We start from the raw sequence: 19792 nt of genomic DNA, 5'->3' as shown, positions 1-19792 counted from the left end.
TTTGTCGCACTCACGTAGGTAACCCCTTTGATATGATTTCACATGCGAAATTTCACAGGCAATGATTTTTATTAGCAGTGTTTTAATGTAACTCTTTTATATAATGTGAATTATGATGAAGGATTGCTAATTAGCTAAAATATGAAATGTAACAATATCTGTTTCATTTATGTCGCACAACAAAAAACAAACAGTTTCACAACACATTAATAACCGCGTGACTAATGGAAATCATTCATTTCATCTGCCTGCTATCTAATGAAATCACACGAATCATGACAAGGAAATCTAAACCTTACACCTTTGAGTTTAAAGTTCATATTTAAAATGACCAGTTTCGTCCGTCATCACATCTCTTGTCCTTTTCTAACACGCACATGATCAAATCATTCCTTCTTACTCGCTCGGTCGCTTCGCAGAGCTGCTCACGAACTTCGCTCGAATGAATGAATGAAATTCATGTGATTCGTGATTTCGTTGACTGTGAAATTATAGCAGTCTATGTGAAGTAAAATAGCAGGTGTGATTAATGAAATTCATTTCATATGATTTTTCACCTGCTATTCATGAAATGTTCCATGCCTAATTTAAGCCCATTCCTATTTTCCCAGATCGCTCTACATAATAATACACTTCGTGAGGATAATAAACACATAATCACATTCATCGTGATTTACTCCGATTATTTCAGATGCGGAAACCATTAAAATTATATCTACTAACAGTATGTTTGTACGTCATTTTGTCCGGCCTGGTGGGGTTCCACTTCCCTCATCTTAACTTTAATCATTTCAGCCATAGGACGTCCACAGCTGAACATAGGCCTCCCCCAATGATTTCCATAATTAAAGGTGTTAAAGTTTATTTGCCAAAATAAAAAAATACATTTTAAGTTGACTACTTAATTAACCTAACCTAAACCTAATTAAAAATCTATACTTATAATAAATCTGTAGAGAGGTCAATTCTGTACATGAAATATATTTTCAAAATAATATTATAGGTGATTAGTGATCGATACTGATGCCAAAAATGCAATCAGTAAAATTTTTGTCTGTCTGTCTGTCTGTCTGTCTGTCTGTCTGTCTGTCTGTCTGTATGTTCCTTATAGAAACAAAAACTACTCGACGGATTTTAACGAAACTTGGTACAATTATTCTTCATACTCCTGGGCAGGTTATAGGATACTTAGGAATTCCCACGGGAACGGGAATTAGCGGGAAAATCCTTTTGTATGAAAAATCTAAACCGCTTAAGTTAGACGCTTGAAATTTGGCATGCAGGTCCCTTAGTAAACTTAAAGCTTAGTTACAACAGGATATTGCGAAATTCCAACGGGAACGGGAGTTAGCGGGAAAAAACATTTGTATGAAAAATCTAAACCGCGTAAGTTACATGCTTAAAATTTGGCATGCAGGTACCTTAGTAAACTTAAAGCTTAGTTACAACAGAATATTGCAAAATTACCACGGGAACTGGAATTAGCGGTAAATTCTTTTTGTATGACTGACTCACTGACATACCCACGCACAGCCTAAACGGCTAAACGTAGGCACTTGAAATTTATAAGGGACGTAGCTTAGGTACCGTAGAGGTGCACTAAGAAAGGAATTCCCGAAATTCCCACAGGAACAGGAATTACCGGGAAAATCCTTTCGTATGAAAAATCTAAACCGCTTAAGTTAGACGCTTGAAATTTGGCATGCAGGTCCCTTAGTAAACTTAAAGCTTAGTTACAACAGGATATTGCGAAATTCCAACGGGAACGGGAGTTAGCGGGAAAAAACATTTGTATGAAAAAATCTAAACCGCGTAAGATAGATGAAGGGGGTAAAACGGGATCCACGCGTACGAAGTCGCGGGCGGCCGCTAGTTAAATATAAAATAAAATACAAGGCTTATAAATGAAACATTTCGTTTAATCCGCTGTCTTGGGGGAAGGTGCCCAGAAGGCTGGCCACATTGCCACGCTGGATGGCCAGGCTAAATTTTAATTACAGGTTGGTAGCGGCAATAGCGGCCTGCATCCAGCGCCTTCCTGCTATTCCTGCGATTTTGTGTTGGTTTTTATGGTTTGTATCTACCTACTTGTACGTAAAGTCATCAAATTCAACGAACAAAGTCAGAGCATATAAGTAGAGTCTCACAATTCAGAGATGGATAACATTTCCATCACAAAACAAAAACTACATTTCAGATATGTATTCAATTATTTTTACATAACATTATGTACTTTCTGGTGAAGGTACGCAGTACGTACCTGGATACGAGCAGTGCAGGACCGGCCTTTGTAGAAATCCTTGGAGGAGGCCTTTATCCAGAAGTGGACGTCATTTGGCTGAAATTCCATACGAAATTTCATAAAATATTTTATTGTTTCGTGGCAAACTGGCTACGAAGTTAGAACTCCACAGCTAGTATCAAACCTTTAAAAAAATCTCCACACTCAAAAACAAAAATGTTTGCCACCTCATCGTCAAATCAAAAACGCAGATAAAAGCGGAAAATCTAGCACATTTTCATGTTCAACCTAAACACGTACTAGGGCAACAGAAAATGTTGAGAGTGGCACTCGTAGTATCCATCTTCGTCCTATCACTGGGGGGTTTATACTGTACTCCAGTTCAGACATCTACCAAGCCCGATGACAGCTCGGCCAAGCACGATGACAGCTCGGCCAAGCCTGTTGACAGTTCTGCCAAGCCTGACGATAGCTCTGTCAAGACCAAGGAAGTGATGATGTCCAGTGGACAGGACATGAGTTCATCAGAGGATGCTAATAACACTGTTGATTTGATGACGTTCATGAATCAGTGCAATGAGTCTTTTAGGACCGATATGGGTAAGTTTATGAGCCTCTACGAAACATTATTGTGTTTAACTCATGGTTTAATCATAAATAAAACTACAATCTGAGCAGACCTTAGGCTAGTATAAAATGATTTTGAGATAAAACAAAATAGTTAATACAGTGTGAGTCTTGATAAAGTGCACATATAAAAATAGGTGAAACTGGACCTATTTTTACTGACGGAAAAATTTTCAAAAATATCTTAGATTTAAAAATTAAAGTTTTTTTTTTCAATTACTTATTGCAAAGAAAACGTAGTTAATAACTTTAAAACTAAGATGGATATCCTGATAAAATAAAAACAGTAAAATATTTTATTAGGATATACCTCTTAGTTTAAAAGTTATTACGTTTTCTTTACATAAGTGATTGAAAGAAAAAAAAAATCTATAAAAAAAATTAAAAAATCTCAGATATTTTTTGTAATTTTTTCCGTCGATAAAAATTGGTCTAGTTTCACCTAATCATGTCTTTTTGCAAATTTTAGAAATAATTTAGATAGGTACCATGTAACAAATCTCGTTATAATATGTAGTAGTGCTTTTCAGTTGAATGAAGTTTTCCTTTTATTTTTTTATGTTTTTCACTTACGAAAACTGTTATAAACGACATTAGGTACCTAATTACTCCCTAACTTGCCCTCTTAACATGATTGGTTATTACGTAACAGCTCATCATTTTAATAATGTGTAATAATGTCTTCAATTTTCCAGCGTACATAGACGCACTAATGGAAAGCGGTAGTTTTCCGGACGAAACCGATAGGACCCCGAAAGTAAGTTTGTGTGAATATGAACCATTCCATCTCGACTTTCATCTCCAGTCGCGCGCGACTTGCGCTCCATTATCATTCCAGCTGATGTGCAATTCGGTATTACGGTTAAAGTTCACGCTAACAAAGACGAAACAACAGATTTAGGCACTTTCCATTAAAAGTCCGAACACCTTATTTTTGAAAGTAAAATTAATAAAACAGCAAAAAAATGTTCGGGCGTTTGAGAAAAAGTAGCTTTCTGTCAGCGGCGCAGTTGCACTTCGTTCACGTTTCAACTTCGTTTGAATTAGCTGTCAAACGGAACCGCGACACGGATTTGTCAAAAAGCTGAATTTCGTTCGTCGTCCAATCGTGTTGCAGTTGAAAATTTTTAGCGCAATCGGGGCCTTGCATTACTGGATCCCGCAATACTAAATTGCCGTGGGAAGGGCCCCTAATTAACACTAATTGATGCCAACTACCCAATTTAGTGTAAATGAGACGTAACCTTATTTAAAACTAGCGGCCACCCGCGACTTCGTACGCGTGGATCCTGTTTTACTCCCTTAGGAGTGGAGTTTCGTAAAATCCTTTCTTAGCGGATGCCTACGTCATAAGTCATAACATCTACCTGCATGCCTTTCATACCGATCCGTCCAGTGGTTTGGGCTGTGCTTTGATAGATCACTATGTCAGTCAGTCAGTCAGTCACCTTTGAGTTATATAAATTTAGATTTTGTTAAATACATAAGTTATTGCAGTGCTACGTGAGGTGTGTCCTCGAACACGTAGGAGTAGCGTCTGAAGAGGGTGCGTTCGACGCCGCGCGCGCTTCCGAGGTGTTCGCGGGAGAACGAGGCGGCAGGGCTATGACTGATGTACAGGACTTGGCTGAAGCTTGCGCTGATCGTAGTAAGTATAGGATACTCGCCTTTAAATACACAGCAATAAGACCCAAAGTCACGCGGAGCTGAGGTGTTCGCGGGAGAACGAGGCGGCAGGGCTATGACTGATGTACAGGACTTGGCTGAAGCTTGCGCTGATCGTAGTAAGTATAGGATACTCGCCTTTAAATACACAGCAATAAGACCCAAAGTCACGCGGAGCTGAGGTGTTCGCGGGAGAACGAGGCGGCAGGGCTATGACTGATGTACAGGACTTGGCTGAAGCTTGCGCTGATCGTAGTAAGTATAGGATACTCGCCTTTAAATACACAGCAATAAGACCCAAAGTCACGCGGAGCTGAGGTGTTCGCGGGAGAACGAGGCGGCAGGGCTATGACTGATGTACAGGACTTGGCTGAAGCTTGCGCTGATCGTAGTAAGTATAGGATACTCGCCTTTAAATACACAGCAATAAGACCCAAAGTCACGCGGAGCTGAGGTGTTCGCGGGAGAACGAGGCGGCAGGGCTATGACTGATGTACAGGACTTGCCTGAAGCTTGCGCTGATCGTAGTAAGTATAGGATACTCGCCTTTAAATACACAGCAATAAGACCCAAAGTCGCGCGGAGCCGAGGTGTTCGCGGGAGAACGAGGCGGCAGGGCTATGACTAATGTACAGGACTTGGCTGAAGCCTGCGCTGATCGTAGTAAGTATAGGACACTCGCCTTTAAATACACAGCAATAAGACCCAAAGTCACGCGGAGCCGAGGTGTTCGCGAGAGGACGAGGCGGCAGGACTATGACTGATGTACAGGACTTGGCTGAAGCCTGTGCTGATCGCAGTAAGTTTTTTATTATTTTTTTTATCCACAGCGAGGAAGCTCTTGGCCTGTATCTCACCTGATGGTAAGTTGACGATCAGGCCGAAGGTGGAATCGAGCTTCACTCGGAATCCTCAACTACGGAGGAACTGGCTATCTTACCTCTAACTGCCGGAACACAACAATGCTGTTAACATTGTTGTTTTGGCGACAGACTTAGGTAAAATAGTGGTAGCTAGCCAGGCGGACTTCAAACAAGTCCTACCACCAACGAAACCGAACAGAAAAATCTGCCCCCACTGGGAATCAGTCCCGGGACCTCTGCGTCTGAAGCAGGTGGTCTTACCACTAGACCACAGAGGCTGTTAGGTATTTTCTTTTATTGTGATAGCAATAAGATCCAGTATTTCGCGGGCAGAAATAATTTTCCTCGGGAGAACGGGGCGAATGGGCCATGTATGACTAATGTACAGGACTTAAATGAAACCTGTGCTGACCGTAGTCAAGTCTAGGAAAGGATGATGGGCACAAATGTATGGAAAGTGGTACCCGCTCCAATAGCCATAACCAATATATATTTTAAAAGGCCTTTAGATGTAGGAATATGTCTGCTATGGGGCCAGTTCTAATTCACGTTTTGAAAGCAGCAATTCCACTAAGTATTATAATGAAAGTATAACACAATCATCCATGTATACGAGTATGTATTATGACTACAATCTATTAATATAACTAAAAGAAGCATTGAAAAGGAAAGGATTATACCTACGATGAACTACCCAAGCTAATAGCCCTTTATTCGCTTTCATCATCATCATCATGATCATTTTAGCCATTGGACGTCCAGTTGAACATAGGCCTCCCCCAATGATTTCCACAATGGCCGGTTGGTGGCGGCCTGCATCCAGCGCCTTCCCGCTACCTTTATGAGGTCGTCAGTCCATCTTGTGGGTGGACTTATTGGGTCTTGTGGGTTTATTCGCTTTAGCAACCCATAATAAAACCCTTAAGAAGATNGTAACCCCTTTGATATGATTTCACATGCGAAATTTCACAGGCAATGATTTTTATTAGCAGTGTTTTAATGTAACTCTTTTATATAATGTGAATTATGATGAAGGATTGCTAATTAGCTAAAATATGAAATGTAACAATATCTGTTTCATTTATGTCGCACAACAAAAAACAAACAGTTTCACAACACATTAATAACCGCGTGACTAATGGAAATCATTCATTTCATCTGCCTGCTATCTAATGAAATCACACGAATCATGACAAGGAAATCTAAACCTTACACCTTTGAGTTTAAAGTTCATATTTAAAATGACCAGTTTCGTCCGTCATCACATCTCTTGTCCTTTTCTAACACGCACATGATCAAATCATTCCTTCTTACTCGCTCGGTCGCTTCGCAGAGCTGCGCTCACGAACTTCGCTCGAATGAATGAATGAAATTCATGTGATTCGTGATTTCGTTGACTGTGAAATTATAGCAGTCTATGTGAAGTAAAATAGCAGGTGTGATTAATGAAATTCATTTCATATGATTTTTCACCTGCTATTCATGAAATGTTCCATGCCTAATTTAAGCCCATTCCTATTTTCCCAGATCGCTCTACATAATAATACACTTCGTGAGGATAATAAACACATAATCACATTCATCGTGATTTACTCCGATTATTTCAGATGCGGAAACCATTAAAATTATATCTACTAACAGTATGTTTGTACGTCATTTTGTCCGGCCTGGTGGGGTTCCACTTCCCTCATCTTAACTTTAATCATTTCAGCCATAGGACGTCCACAGCTGAACATAGGCCTCCCCCAATGATTTCCATAATTAAAGGTGTTAAAGTTTATTTGCCAAAATAAAAAAATACATTTTAAGTTGACTACTTAATTAACCTAACCTAAACCTAATTAAAAATCTATACTTATAATAAATCTGTAGAGAGGTCAATTCTGTACATGAAATATATTTTCAAAATAATATTATAGGTGATTAGTGATCGATACTGATGCCAAAAATGCAATCAGTAAAATTTTTGTCTGTCTGTCTGTCTGTCTGTCTGTCTGTCTGTCTGTCTGTCTGTCTGTCTGTCTGTCTGTAAGTAATAAAACTTTAACCCCTTTATTAATAAAAGTTACACCCTAGTTGAACTCTGGCTTAAATTGTCATTTAATATGGAAATGTCATTTTAATCCAAGGTTCTTCCTATGTGTAACTTTTTATTAATAAGGGGGTTGTACTTCTTTAAATAAAAATATTTATTTCACAATTATCCCCATCAATAATTATAGAGTTAAGGAAGGATGCTGGAGCAGTAAACCCTTCCTGTCTCGCATAACCTAAGTACCATACGATGGACACGTATGATACTTCTTCTTCTTCTTCCTCGGTCCCTCACTGATGAGGATCGCGACCACAGATAGTGTTCATAAGCTGTGTGGACCGCACGATGCAAACTCCCGCCCACCGTCATCCTCACCGCGTCCGACCATCTCGTCGGTGCCCTGCCCCGAGCGCGTCCCCCTTCATACTGTATGATACTTAGGTTACACAAAAAGTATCTTTATCTTTGAACGCAACCAGATCTGAGGTTGGTGGCCATAGTAAATGTTGTTCGTCTTGGTAAGACCTTTCAAATGACACTACAAACATAAATATTGGAGCCGGGTACCATTCTGCAAAAAAGTATGTATATCTTCGTACACAACCAGATCTGAGGCTGGTGGTCATAGTAAAAGTTGTTCATCTTGGTAAGACCTTTCAAACGATACTAGACACATATCTATTGGAGCCGGGTACCATTTTGCCCATTGTCCTTTGTTGTTTTATCCGAAGGACATCCACTACTTAACAAAGGGTCCCTCAGGATTTCCTCAATGACCGATCCTGAGTTTCCAGTATCCAGGAGCTTCAACCACAGTCTCTGATTGTCGGTCCAGTGGGAGGCCTGCTGACATTGCGTTTTCCTGTCCGAAGTCACCACTCGAGTACTTTTCTGCCACAAAAGTCATGCAGCTATGTAACCCGCCAACCACTGCCACTTAATTTTGGCAATTCTATATTTTCCAGACGAATCATGCAAGTGCGAGAGATCCTACAGATTCATGAGGTGCCTGATGGAAGCAGAAATTAAGGAATATTCCTCCAATTGAGTAACAATACTTCTGTGAAGAAAACAACAGGCGCTGTAAAACTGACACGGAATACGAATAGATATATTAGTTATTTAATTCAATAAATGGTCATAAAGAAGTTATTTTTTACTCCCTGTATTTTAAGTCCTGGCTAAAGTCAAAGTTAAAAGGAAGGAGGAGCTATTTCTATAAGTTTAGAAATAATTTAAATATTTCTCGAGATGTGTCGAGAATTCAGCAGTAATTGCCCTCCTAACTCAGATAGTATGATCTGAGCCTCCTAAGATGCGCCTAAGACTACCTTTATGAAACGATTCATTATCATCATCATCATTTCAGCCATAGGACGTCCACTGCTGAACATAGGCCTCCCCCAATGTTTTCCATGTTGATCAATTGGTAGCGGCCTCCGTCCAGCATTTCCCTGCTACCTTTAAGATGTCGTTGGTCCACCTTATGGGTAGACGTCACACGCTGCGTTTTCCGATGGTATGAGACGATTGATTTATTCTTATTAAAGAACATCGAAATAAGTTCAAAATTTTTTAATCACAAAATCCAATTGAAAGTACAAAAACTAAGACTAGCAAACACTCAATACTTAAAACTAAAGATCTTTGGACTTTAACCTAACACTTAATTTAACACATTGGCCATAAAATAACATCAAAATAATGCACTGTCTTGCCTGTAGTACTCGACACAACGCTGAACTATGAATCTGTTCAGAATAAACAAGTAAAAAATCAACCAATTACAGGCTTAAGACTTCAAATCGAGTTTAGAGCTTTGTTTCATAGTACGAACTAAATAAGCAATATTTAATTTTATTGTCTAAAATGTCCATATTGCAAGACAGTGCTTTTAAATTTCATTTGTTTGCAATACCATACAAATAGACATGCAAACATGCTTCGTACTCAAAATCAGTGAGAAATTCAATTACTTAATGAAGATTCTTCTAGCAACGGGAAGTCCTTGGTTCGTGCGAGAGATAATTTGAGATTGCTATACTCGTAGCGCTTAGGATCATTTTAGGCCATCCTGTTGCCGAAGAGTGACTGCCAAATGCCTCCCATCCAGCCGCCTTGAGATGAACTGCCGGCTGGTTCACTGTAAGAAGAAAACAGAAAGGTATGAAGAAGAGAAGATTATCTCTTTATAAAGCACGAAATCATATTCCTTTTCTGACTATGCTTGGTTACTCCCACCAGCTCATCTTAGTAGCGTGGGGTATGTATGCCAAATTCTCCATTTGTGGTATATTAGAGATGGCTATGCTCCTACAATGGAGACTGAATGACCTGATGATGATGATGCTTGAATCAAGCCAAACTGGGGACTTTGTTTTAAGAAAGCTTTTTAGTTGTTTACAAAATTTCACCAATTATTGACAAACATAGTAACTTATATGAAACAACTCACTTTTTCTTGCAATTGTACATGTTGTTGACTTTCTTGACATCGCCCCTGCTGAGGCCTTCCCTCTGGCCAAGGGTCACTCCGCCCACCTGAGACAAATTAACGATTATTTTCAACAAAACATTAACAGGATTAAATATAAATATTAAAACGCTATAGTTGATGGAAGGATTGTTGTCAGCAAACACATTTAGGCTGAGTTGCACCACCTAACTTTGACGGTAACTTTAACGATAACCGGTGCTTTTTGTATGGAATTTGACAGATTTTTGACGTTTGTCAAAGTTAAAGTAAGATGGTGCAACCCAGCCTTAGTTGGTGCAACTCAGCCTTACTTATTTTTATATCAAACATAATATTATGCCAAAAATTGATTTAGTGAGAAGATTTGCATATTCAAAATAAACTTGATAAAACATTACTGATTTCGATCAGACTTTGTCCTGGATAAATACAGTTCATAATGATTTCATGGGTAGTTCTTTGATAACATCAAACAGTTGAATAAACTTTGTTGTCATTGATTTGAGTCGCTCATAACAAATGGATAAACATGCCGATGGTGGTCAGACATTCACCGATTTATGGAGTAGGGTAAACCGTATAGCTATTGCCCACTTAAAGATTTCAAACACATTGAGATGAAAAATTAAAGAAAGTATTTTAATTATCGACCATTTATGACTTTTTTCTTATAACTCAATAACCTGTTAAACAGAATATTAACAGTTTTTAGTTAAAACTTACGTAACTTAGAAAATATTGAAATAAATTTAAAATCCTCCAAAAAGTACAGTCATTGCCCATTACTTACACTAATTGCCCACATCAAAGCACAGTAATTGCCCAGTATCTTAAAACAAAATAATCAAGTTTAAAATGACAAAATAGGCTTTAAATAAACAAAACAAAACATAAACTTAAATTCTAGTAATACAGTCTTCAAAATTTCAAAATAATTTCAAAATAAATTGCGTTTGGCCTTATTAACATAATTATTATCAAATATTTCTTGAGCTGATGTTGATGAGTCAGAATCGGTAGAGACAGAATCATCTACTTCAAAACATAGATGACGCAAAAATTTGAGTTTTATATGTAAATTTTATATGTATTTATTTTTTTATCTTCTTTGATATCAGTTCAAGTGGTTGCTCAGAATGTTCAATTAGCTTTTGGTTATTCTTCCCTAATGTTGTATCTATTTCCTTACAATTAACATTTTTACTAGTAGATTTAACGTAAGATTTTCATTTTTTGTATTTGCGTTTGAATTTTTATCAATTTTTTCAAGCCAAACCATATTTTTCAGCAATTTATCTTGTAGATAAATTGTTGGATACATCTTGTACAGCTTCGATCGCTTTTTGCAAATGTTCTATGCTATATTGAACTTTTGGAGTCTGGCATACTTACTGAAAATGAAACATTAAAAGCCATTTCAATATTTATGCCTGTAAATTGCAAAACAAGTCTAGCAATGAGCAACTTAAACACTGCTACTGTATGGTGGCAACACTCTAATAATAATTGTCCTGGGCAATAACTATACATTAACATATGGCAATAACTGAAATGATGGTGGGCAATAACTAAAAATATACAGATTTACGTGCAGTGATTACCCACCGTTAAAATTACCGTTAGAAATCAAATTTTATCAGTTATTTTCATTGATAATGGAGAAAACACTTCTAATTTCATCATGACTATACACCATTAGTTGAATATTAAATAACTTGCAAAAACAATTTAACCTCTAAGCAAGTAATTCCTTAGTAAAATTGTTAAAGTCTTTACCTGTTTGAGTAACATTTTCACCCGTCTTGACAAAATCCGCCATAACTGTTTTTTTTTTAGTGTTTCCTATTGTAAATTTTAAATCTACTGTACATTGATCTCGGAGCCATCTACTTAGTAAATTCAAATCTAACTAGAGTGATTCAAAGTCAGCACCTGACAATATTATTCTTAAAGCGGGCAATCACTACCAGTGGGCAATCACTCTCTGGTTTACCCTACCTACAGTTGTGTCACTTGGACCTTTGTAAAGAGTGAATCTTTCATAAAACGTTTGATTCAAAATCTTTTATTGCGTGGTCTCTTCAAACAAGTCAAACTTTAAATCTATCTCTTCTTGATATCGTCGGTCCATCTAGTAGGTTAATTTGCCAAAACGTCACAATTTGAAAACCCGCTTACTTTTTCTTTCATATGCGACAGATATGGCCACTGCCTCTTTAGCTTGCTACATTTTTGGACTATGTTCATTACTTCTGTCTTCTGCCGAATTACTTAAGCCACGATAGTCAAACGGTGAAAGAGTCGGACTAGCCGACTCGTCATCCGAGGAACGCGGATTCGAACCCCGCCGCCGCTCGACTATTTTGGTGAGCCCACTCGTGACACAAGCATATTTCGAGCTTAGTAAGGACAATCTGGTCAGGTGGGGATTCTTGCATGGCTCAAACATGGGGTGCAGATGCGGTTTTGTTCCCCAGTCGATGAAGCACATGATGTTGTGCCCTGAGTGCCCGAACAACTGCAGGCAGAAGGATTTAATGACTGCTGCTGACAACGCCACTCTTGTAGCAGAGTTTTGGGCTGACACTGTGTAGGTTTGTTGTCGACACGATCAGAAAAAGTACGACGGGCTAATGTTTCATTAGCATATTATCAATAAGGTCTTTATAAATGTCACCGTAAAATTGTGAATTCCGTCAGATTATAATCTGACGTAGTTAAATTACAATCTAACCTAACCTAACCCACTGTTAGTTTACAATCTAACGCGTTACATTATAAACTGACAGAGTTCACAATTTCACGTTGACATAAATAAAGAAATACTTCGTTCCGGATCTTACCTTGGGCTCAATAGTCTTCTTGTTGTTCTTGGAGAAGGCGTACTCAGAGTAGTGCATGACGCTGTTGTAGTCATACGTGACCCCGAAGTCATTTGTGTTCTTCTTCTCAGCTTTCCTGAAGTTGTTCTCGGTCCCTGCGAGAGCGAATATATGTTAGCTTAGTTTGGTTGTGATCATAGGTTCTAACCATTTTTTAGGGTTCCGTAGCCAAATGGCAAAAACGGAACCCTTAGATTCGTCATGTCTGTCTGTCTGTCTGTCCTTTCGTTTCCTACGAGATTCTTATACGAGTATTTCTCGATGCCTTGAAGGAGATTAAAAAAAAAGTATCGTATGAATTAGGGAATCTTAATACTGATGAATGATTCCACTCTGTGTAGTCTTATTATTTTATTTTGTTCGGAAAACATACAGTGAAACAATAACAGACAAATAACAACTGTTCATAAAGAAGCTATCTTAACCAATAAAGACGCAGTTACCAGGTTTAATGTTGTTGTACTGGACTGTAACGAAGTCGTCTCTCTCGGAGCGACTACTCGTGGAGAATTTGTTCTCTTCTTGAAGACACAGCCGGTTGGCTCTAGGTTTACTTGCATTCAATCTCCTATAGTATAAAGGTGTTGTTAAGATCCACTTACCAGGCTTAATGTTGTTGTACTGGACTGTAACGAAGTCGTCTCTCTCGGGGCGACTGCTCGTGGAGTATATTGTGCTCTTCTTGAAGACACAGCCTTGTGACTCTAGGTTTACTTGCATTCAATCTCCTTTAATATAAAGGTGTTGTTAAGATCCACTTACCGGGCTTAATGTTGTTGTACTGGACTGTAACGAAGTCGTCTCTCTCGGGGCGGCTCTGCTCGTGGAGAATTGTGCCCTTTTGGACGACACAGCCTGGTGGCTGCAGGTTTACTTGTATTCGACCTCCTATAGTATACAGTTGTTATAATCCACTTACCAGGCTTAATGTTGTTGTACTGTACTGTAACGAAGTCGTCTCTCTCGGAGCGACTACTCGTGGAGAATTTGTTCTCTTCTTGAAGACACAGCCGGTTGGCTCTAGGTTTACTTGCATTCAATCTCCTATAGTATAAAGGTGTTGTTAAATCCACTTACCAGGCTTAATGTTGTTGTACTGGACTGTAACAAAGTCGTCACTCTCGGGGCGGCTCTGCTCGTGGAGAATTGTTCCCTTCTTGAAGACACAGCCTTGTAGCTCTAGGTTTACTTGCATTCAATCTCCTATAGTAAAAAGGTGTTGATAAGATCCACTTACCAGGCTTAATGTTGTTGTACTGGACTGTAACGAAGTCGTCTCTCTCGGGGCGGCTCTGCTCGTGCATGAAGCCGATGGCATGAAGTAGCTCGTGAAGAACTGTTCCCTTCTTGGAGACACAGCCTGGGGCCTGCAGGTTTACTTCTTGTCGGCCTCCTGTGGTATAATGGTGTTGCTGAGATTTAATCACTCATAAATTCGATTGCCGCAACGAACACTATCGAAACTCATCATTTACTCGATAGTCTTCGTTTGATTCTATCAACTGATCTCTAACAGATCCCGGGGAATAAATTCGAGCGATCTCAATTGAATTAAGACCTTAATAGTAATCCTCAGAATGTTAAGGTTGGCATAAACTCCTACAGTAAAATTACATCATCCTCAACACTTCCACAGAATATGTTACAGAAAGTATTTTTGAACGTTTTTTTCAACCAGTCCCTTACTCTCTTTTCGGCGAGATCCAAAAAGATACATTGCTGAGCCAGCACATTAGACTGCCAGAATGCGACTGGAATACGAGTAGGCGTTATTTTGCAACAAAAATAATTTATTTTTGTTCCAAATTCAAACTACTACGAGTATCTTATCAGGTGATCCGTCTGCTCGTTTGCCTCTTGTCACATAAAAAAATGTAGTTGACAGTGTGAACTTGATATACCGCCTTTACTTACCTATACGCCCAACACTGGACCAGCACCCAGTGTTCTGGCTGCGAATCGCGATGTAGTCCTGCTGCGACTGGCGTTGCACGAACCTCAGGCAGGTCAGCCGGTGGTAGTCGGCTATGGCCTTCATGATCATGTCGCGTTGCTGCTGGTCTGAGGATAGGACATTATGTACTTTCTGTTAGTATTATAGTGAGACTCTTGTATAGATGCCAGATTACCACAAACATAATGTTTTAGAATAATAATAATTTACTGTCTCTGGAGTTCTATCAGAGGTAGGAGCTGGACACTGAAATTTACTATGCTAGCCGGGTGACTGTTGTCTGACAAACTTAACAACAGAGTCGGTAAATTACTCTAAAAATTTTATATTTCTTTATTTGTATCTCCTCAATTTTTGAAGCCGCCATTAACATTGATATCACAGCTCAAAGGGTTATTATTACAGCTCACACTCTAGCACAGAATAATAATAAGTACTACTCTAGTAAATGAAGATCTTTAAAAAGCTGGTTCCTTTTACAAAACTAACGCCCGTATTCACAAACATTACTATGAAATCTCACAGGTGCGCGTGGACGCACAGGGTGACACACGTACCAATCACAGAGCTCTATTCAACGTTGTGCGTTCGAATTGCTGCTTCACTTGAGCAAGCATCGACCTTCATAAAAGCATGGCTTCGAATATTTTTGGCGCTAACTATGAGTATCTTGAAATTCAATGATGATGCATGATGACTTACTAAAGTACCCCTCAATGACATAAGGGATGATGCCATTCGCCCACCGGAAGGTCTGGTCCCGCATGCCGTTCCTGACTGTAGCTGAGGGCATGAGGATGTCACCTTCTGCGTATTCTCCCATTTCTTCAGGGTTCATGAGGGAGTCTTCCGTCCATTGAGAGAGGGCTTCACCTGAAACAGAGATAATGTCATCATCATCATCATTTCAGCCATAGAACGTCCACTGCTGAACATAGGCATCCCCTAATGATTTCCAGATTGATCGTTTGGTAGCGGCCTCCATGCAGTGCCCTCCTGCTATAAGTATCTTTTATGAGGTCGTCTGCCCACTTTGTGGTATAGATCAAAGAATTTGTAGGGAGTCAAGCGTTGCGCGAGGCAGAGTGCAACCTGCTACGGCAGACGCAGTTTCGAGCGCATCTCCCGCGATTCGGCCAGTTATAACCGCAAGGTTGGCATGGCCATGGGTGGTGGTGGGTTGCCCACTTTGTGGGTAGAAAAAGCTAATACATTTAGACGGGACTATTCCCAATTCTCGTTCCCACCGCTGCAACTCCTGTGCAGCCAGGATCTATAGCTTGACCGCCAATAAAAACCCAACCAATGAAGGTCAAGTTTGTCCTGGGGGAAAGTTAAACTGTCATTGGACCCGCAACGGAATTAATCAGAAGAAAATTAATAATACATTTAGAGAAAAAGAATCTTTGTCTGATTGCCATAGTACAGCAGATCAGACTACATTAAATTTTTCATTCGAAAGAATCTTTAACAACTACCTGGATGCCTTTTATTTTGAGGTGCCTTCGACTGTTGAAGGAGTTGGGGGAAATGTATGAATTAATTTATCAGCTTATAACATTTGATAGCAGCTTTCATTGACTTTCCCTCACACAGGGAAAAGTAGCCATAAACTGCTTATCAATCTACCAGGATGCCATAAAGTGTAGGAAATGAGCCGTCATTCCCAAATAAGTTATCACCGTTTATCGACACCTGTCAGGCGAACAATGTTCGGCTGAACACTTGATAACTTCACAGTTTGATCGACACTTCGACTGCTAATAATGACGTTTGACCTACTTCACGACATGTGAAAACCATTTGAAGTCTAAAACTTTGATAATAAGGTCCCGATAGCCCATCAGGAACTTATCTGTAACCATATTTTTTACAGACTTACCACCTTGCAGGCGATTCTTAGTCGAAATAATGTTTCTTAATAAAAAAAGATAAATCTTAGGTCATAGATTTTTGTGCAATAACTTTAGGGCCAATAATATGACACAAAACTTTTATTTCGAGACATAGTCTTTCACTTATTTTATACTAGCTTTTGCCCGCGGCTTCACCCGCGTGAAATTTAGTGCCACAGATTCGGATAAATTTTATAGCATTACGTTAATCTGGGTTACAAATAATAATACTGTAAAGTTTCAACCAAATCCGTTCAGTAGTTTTTCAGTACTTTCGCCTTTATAATATTAGTAGGAAGGATTTTCGCTTTTAATTTTAACTAGCTGACCCGGCGAACTTTGTTCCGCCTTAATGGCAATAAATAAGCAGACTTTTTTTTAACTCTGAACCAAAAAAACCATATTCAATTTGCTACAGGTGAGATAGACAAGTTTTTCTATAAATTGTATAGTTTTCGCGGCATCTGCTCTAGAAGGTCTGTAATATTGGAAATTTTATTTTTGTCTTACATGTTCTCATCAGGAAAAAATTGACTAAATCAACATTGAGCAATCATTCTAGACATGCGGGAGCATGTTAAGCCTAGTTCCTGCGAGGGGACTACACCGTGCGTATATTTAGACGAATCACTTTGAGCCACTTTTGACTCCTCATCACTCAAAAAGTGCTGTGCATTAACACTTCAAATTTGGCTCATGTGTTGAGACTTGCAAGATTATATACATCAGTTTCAAATTTCATATATATGCCTCAAACAGTTCTTTAGATATTGACGTCCAAAAATCTACATGTCTGACCTATAGACCAAATTCTAACCACTTCCAGATGACCTCGAAGGTTCAAATTTGGCATCCAGAAAGGTCGTTATGTAAATACAAAGGAACAAATAAAAAAACCAGTAAATTTTAACATTTCACATGTGATAGATAGATTTTAGTGCTCTAAATATCGATTTTTGAACGTCAATACCTAAATAACCGTTTGAGGTATATTTACGAAATTTGAAGCTGATGTATATCTTGCAAGTCTCAATACATGAGCCAAATTTGAAGTGTTAATGCACAGTAGTTTTTGAATGATGAGGAGTCAAAAGTGGCTCTAATTGTTTCGTCTAAATATACGCACGGTGCAGTCCCCTCCATGGAACTAGGCTTAACATGCTCCCGCATGTCTATAGTGTTTGCTCAATGTTGATTTAGTCGATTTTCTCCTGAAAGGAACATGTAAGACAACAATAAAATTTCCAATTTTACAGACCTTCTAGAGCAGATGCCGCAAAAACTATACAAGATATAGAAAAACTTGACGGTCTCACCTGTAGCAAATTGAATAAGCTTTTTTTGGTTCATATTAGTAATGTCACTAGGACGCATAGTTTCCGAGGATTAAGCGAAAAACCGAAAAGTGGTACCTTTAAACCCCCCTCTCCCCGCCGGCTCAAGAGCTAAGGGCGGGGACTTTTGCTATGTTTACCACCTAACTAGGCTAAATAAAGTCCCGAGGTCAGAAATTGTGTTCCACGGATTTCTCTCTACACCGTCGTTAAGGCATTCATTGACTGGACTATACATAATGCCTATTGAATAGGGGAGAAAGGGTAAGATTATATTTAAAAATTTCGACTTACCGCTTTCGTTCTTCGGCGATCCATAAGCATCTGGGCCCAAGTGGGAGATATCAATGGCGTCGTCTCCATCATCAATGCCATTCCCCATCAGCTCGTCAGGCAATAGCGAGTCTATGTAGTTGTCTAGCTCTATTGGTACAGCATTGTATCCAGCAAACACCAAAAAGAGGATGAAGAGCATTCGCGCCATTTTGATTTTAATATTTAAAAAAAAATTGCAAAAATCAAATAATAATTAAATATTTTTCTTTTGAGATTACCTAAGTATTTTATTAAATATTCGTAGGTATTAATTTAATTTAATTTAATGAAATTAAATTCGCGAAATTCTACTCCGAGTACCAGGCGAGCAGAAGTCTTCAGGAGGTGTGTATCGGACACTCCTGCGCGTGTTTTTATAATGGCAGACCTGTCATAGGATAAACACGCGCAAGGTTCGTTACTCCTACAGTTCCTGATAAAGGATTCTCGAAATTATGTAAACTAATCGATAAGGTGGGCCTTGGATATTCAAAATATACCGAATGTTTACATTTCCTCTGTTTTTGTATGCGCTCGCAAAGATTCCGGGGGGAAATGTGATCTCATGCTGATAAGAAAGGAAAACAATGTAAAATGCATCAGCCTGAATTTAACTATTAGCAGTTTAAAATATGTGGCAATAACTTTTTCCGTTTGGAAACTGGTTGGACAGGTATCATTCATGCTTTTTTTTTTTCAATGGTACCTCTTCTTCCTTAAGGTGACGTATTTCGTTCCTTTCAGCCAAACGACGTCCACTGCTGGACAAAGGTATTCCCAAGGATTTCCATAACGACCGGTCCAGCGCTGTCTGCATCCAAGTACTTCCTACAGGCTGCAGAAGACATTGTTTCTATTGATTCTGATCACTGTCACTTCATCACTTGCCTATGCATCTCTGATGAACTATGCTTTTAGAGACGAACACTGCCATAATATAACGGGTGATGTGATATGGCTTTGGATAGTACCTTTGCTTATGGCAATTTGGTAGGAAGACTTTTTTAAATAGGTCACAACACAAGTCATCATCACTTAATTCAAGAAGATTTTGATAAGTGTGTTGCTTGCTGAGTAGGTTCAAATAAAATGCAGTTGATTTGCAGTCCATGTGTTATAGACAAGGAAGTAGGAAGTGGCATAACATTGCCCTTATAAAAAACATAAAAAAATCATATTCATTTTAAGAATAAGAATAAGAATAAGAAAAACTTTATTTGACACAATACATTAAATACGTACATTTAATATTTATTTTGTGTTGACATTATAAAAAGATCATAAAAAGGAGTGGGGATGTTTTAAAGGGGCTCGTTTTAATGAAACCATAATTTAATATAATTGGTTAGAAGACGACATAAGCATTTATAAGAGTCGTCTTCTGAATTCTGATAGGACCAGGATATTGGCGTCAGTTGTGGCAGCCCAATCTAAAATTTAAGACATTATATTACTTACAGGTTAGGTGGCAATTCTCCATCTTTTAAATTTATCAGTAAGACGA

The 19792-nt window shown here is 38.8% G+C and overlaps 2 protein-coding genes across 3 annotated transcripts; one reads left to right on the top strand and one right to left on the bottom strand.

The window, feature by feature from the left end:
* The first annotated feature begins 2515 nt into the window (after nucleotides 1-2515).
* Obp84a (Odorant-binding protein 84a) lies at nucleotides 2516-8567 on the top strand. Of its 2 annotated transcripts, none has more exons than XM_028319304.1 (4): nucleotides 2516-2842; nucleotides 3565-3626; nucleotides 4367-4444; nucleotides 4581-4794. In XM_028319304.1, the coding sequence occupies exons 1-4, from the start codon at nucleotides 2557-2559 to the stop codon at nucleotides 4713-4715; spliced, it is 561 nt and encodes a 186-aa protein (XP_028175105.1). In that variant the 5' UTR covers nucleotides 2516-2556; the 3' UTR covers nucleotides 4716-4794. The 2 variants fall into 2 exon arrangements, with proteins under 2 accessions (XP_028175105.1, XP_028175104.1); XM_028319303.1 differs by lacking the exon at nucleotides 4581-4794 and adding an exon at nucleotides 8398-8567 and having other exon boundaries at nucleotides 2517-2842; nucleotides 4367-4517.
* A 550-nt stretch (nucleotides 8568-9117) lies between these two features.
* On the bottom strand, nucleotides 9118-18516 carry LOC114363546 (zinc metalloproteinase nas-14). Its single transcript, XM_028319301.1, has 7 exons — nucleotides 18268-18516; nucleotides 15447-15617; nucleotides 14705-14851; nucleotides 14028-14183; nucleotides 12752-12885; nucleotides 9888-9973; nucleotides 9118-9575 (listed from the first exon to the last, which is right to left on the bottom strand). The coding sequence occupies exons 1-7, from the start codon at nucleotides 18455-18457 to the stop codon at nucleotides 9497-9499; spliced, it is 963 nt and encodes a 320-aa protein (XP_028175102.1). The 5' UTR covers nucleotides 18458-18516; the 3' UTR covers nucleotides 9118-9496.
* Between the last annotated feature and the right edge of the window lie 1276 nt (nucleotides 18517-19792).

This window comes from Ostrinia furnacalis, unplaced genomic scaffold, assembly GCF_004193835.3.
Source record: "Ostrinia furnacalis isolate ACB-3 unplaced genomic scaffold, ASM419383v2 OfSCF7161, whole genome shotgun sequence".
Taxonomy (NCBI): domain Eukaryota; kingdom Metazoa; phylum Arthropoda; class Insecta; order Lepidoptera; family Crambidae; genus Ostrinia; species Ostrinia furnacalis.
Note: the sequence above shows the minus strand (reverse complement) of the source record. Positions and strands in the feature narration are given on the sequence as shown.

Bases quoted from the DNA above. Each gene is read 5' to 3' on its own strand.
- Obp84a (XM_028319303.1), top strand. From the start codon at position 2,557: ATGTTGAGAGTGGCACTCGTAGTATCCATCTTCGTCCTATCACTGGGG. The intron at 2,843-3,564 runs GTAAGTTTATGA...TCAATTTTCCAG, and splicing joins GTCTTTTAGGACCGATATGG to CGTACATAGACGCACTAATG. The intron at 4,518-8,397 runs GTAAGTATAGGA...TATATTTTCCAG, and splicing joins TGAAGCTTGCGCTGATCGTA to ACGAATCATGCAAGTGCGAG.
- LOC114363546 (XM_028319301.1), bottom strand. From the start codon at position 18,457: ATGGCGCGAATGCTCTTCATCCTCTTTTTGGTGTTTGCTGGATACAAT. The intron at 12,886-14,027 runs GTAAGTGGATCT...TCGCTCTCGCAG, and splicing joins GTACAACAACATTAAGCCTG to GGACCGAGAACAACTTCAGG. The intron at 9,974-12,751 runs GTAAGATCCGGA...AATTTGTCTCAG, and splicing joins AGAAGACTATTGAGCCCAAG to GTGGGCGGAGTGACCCTTGG.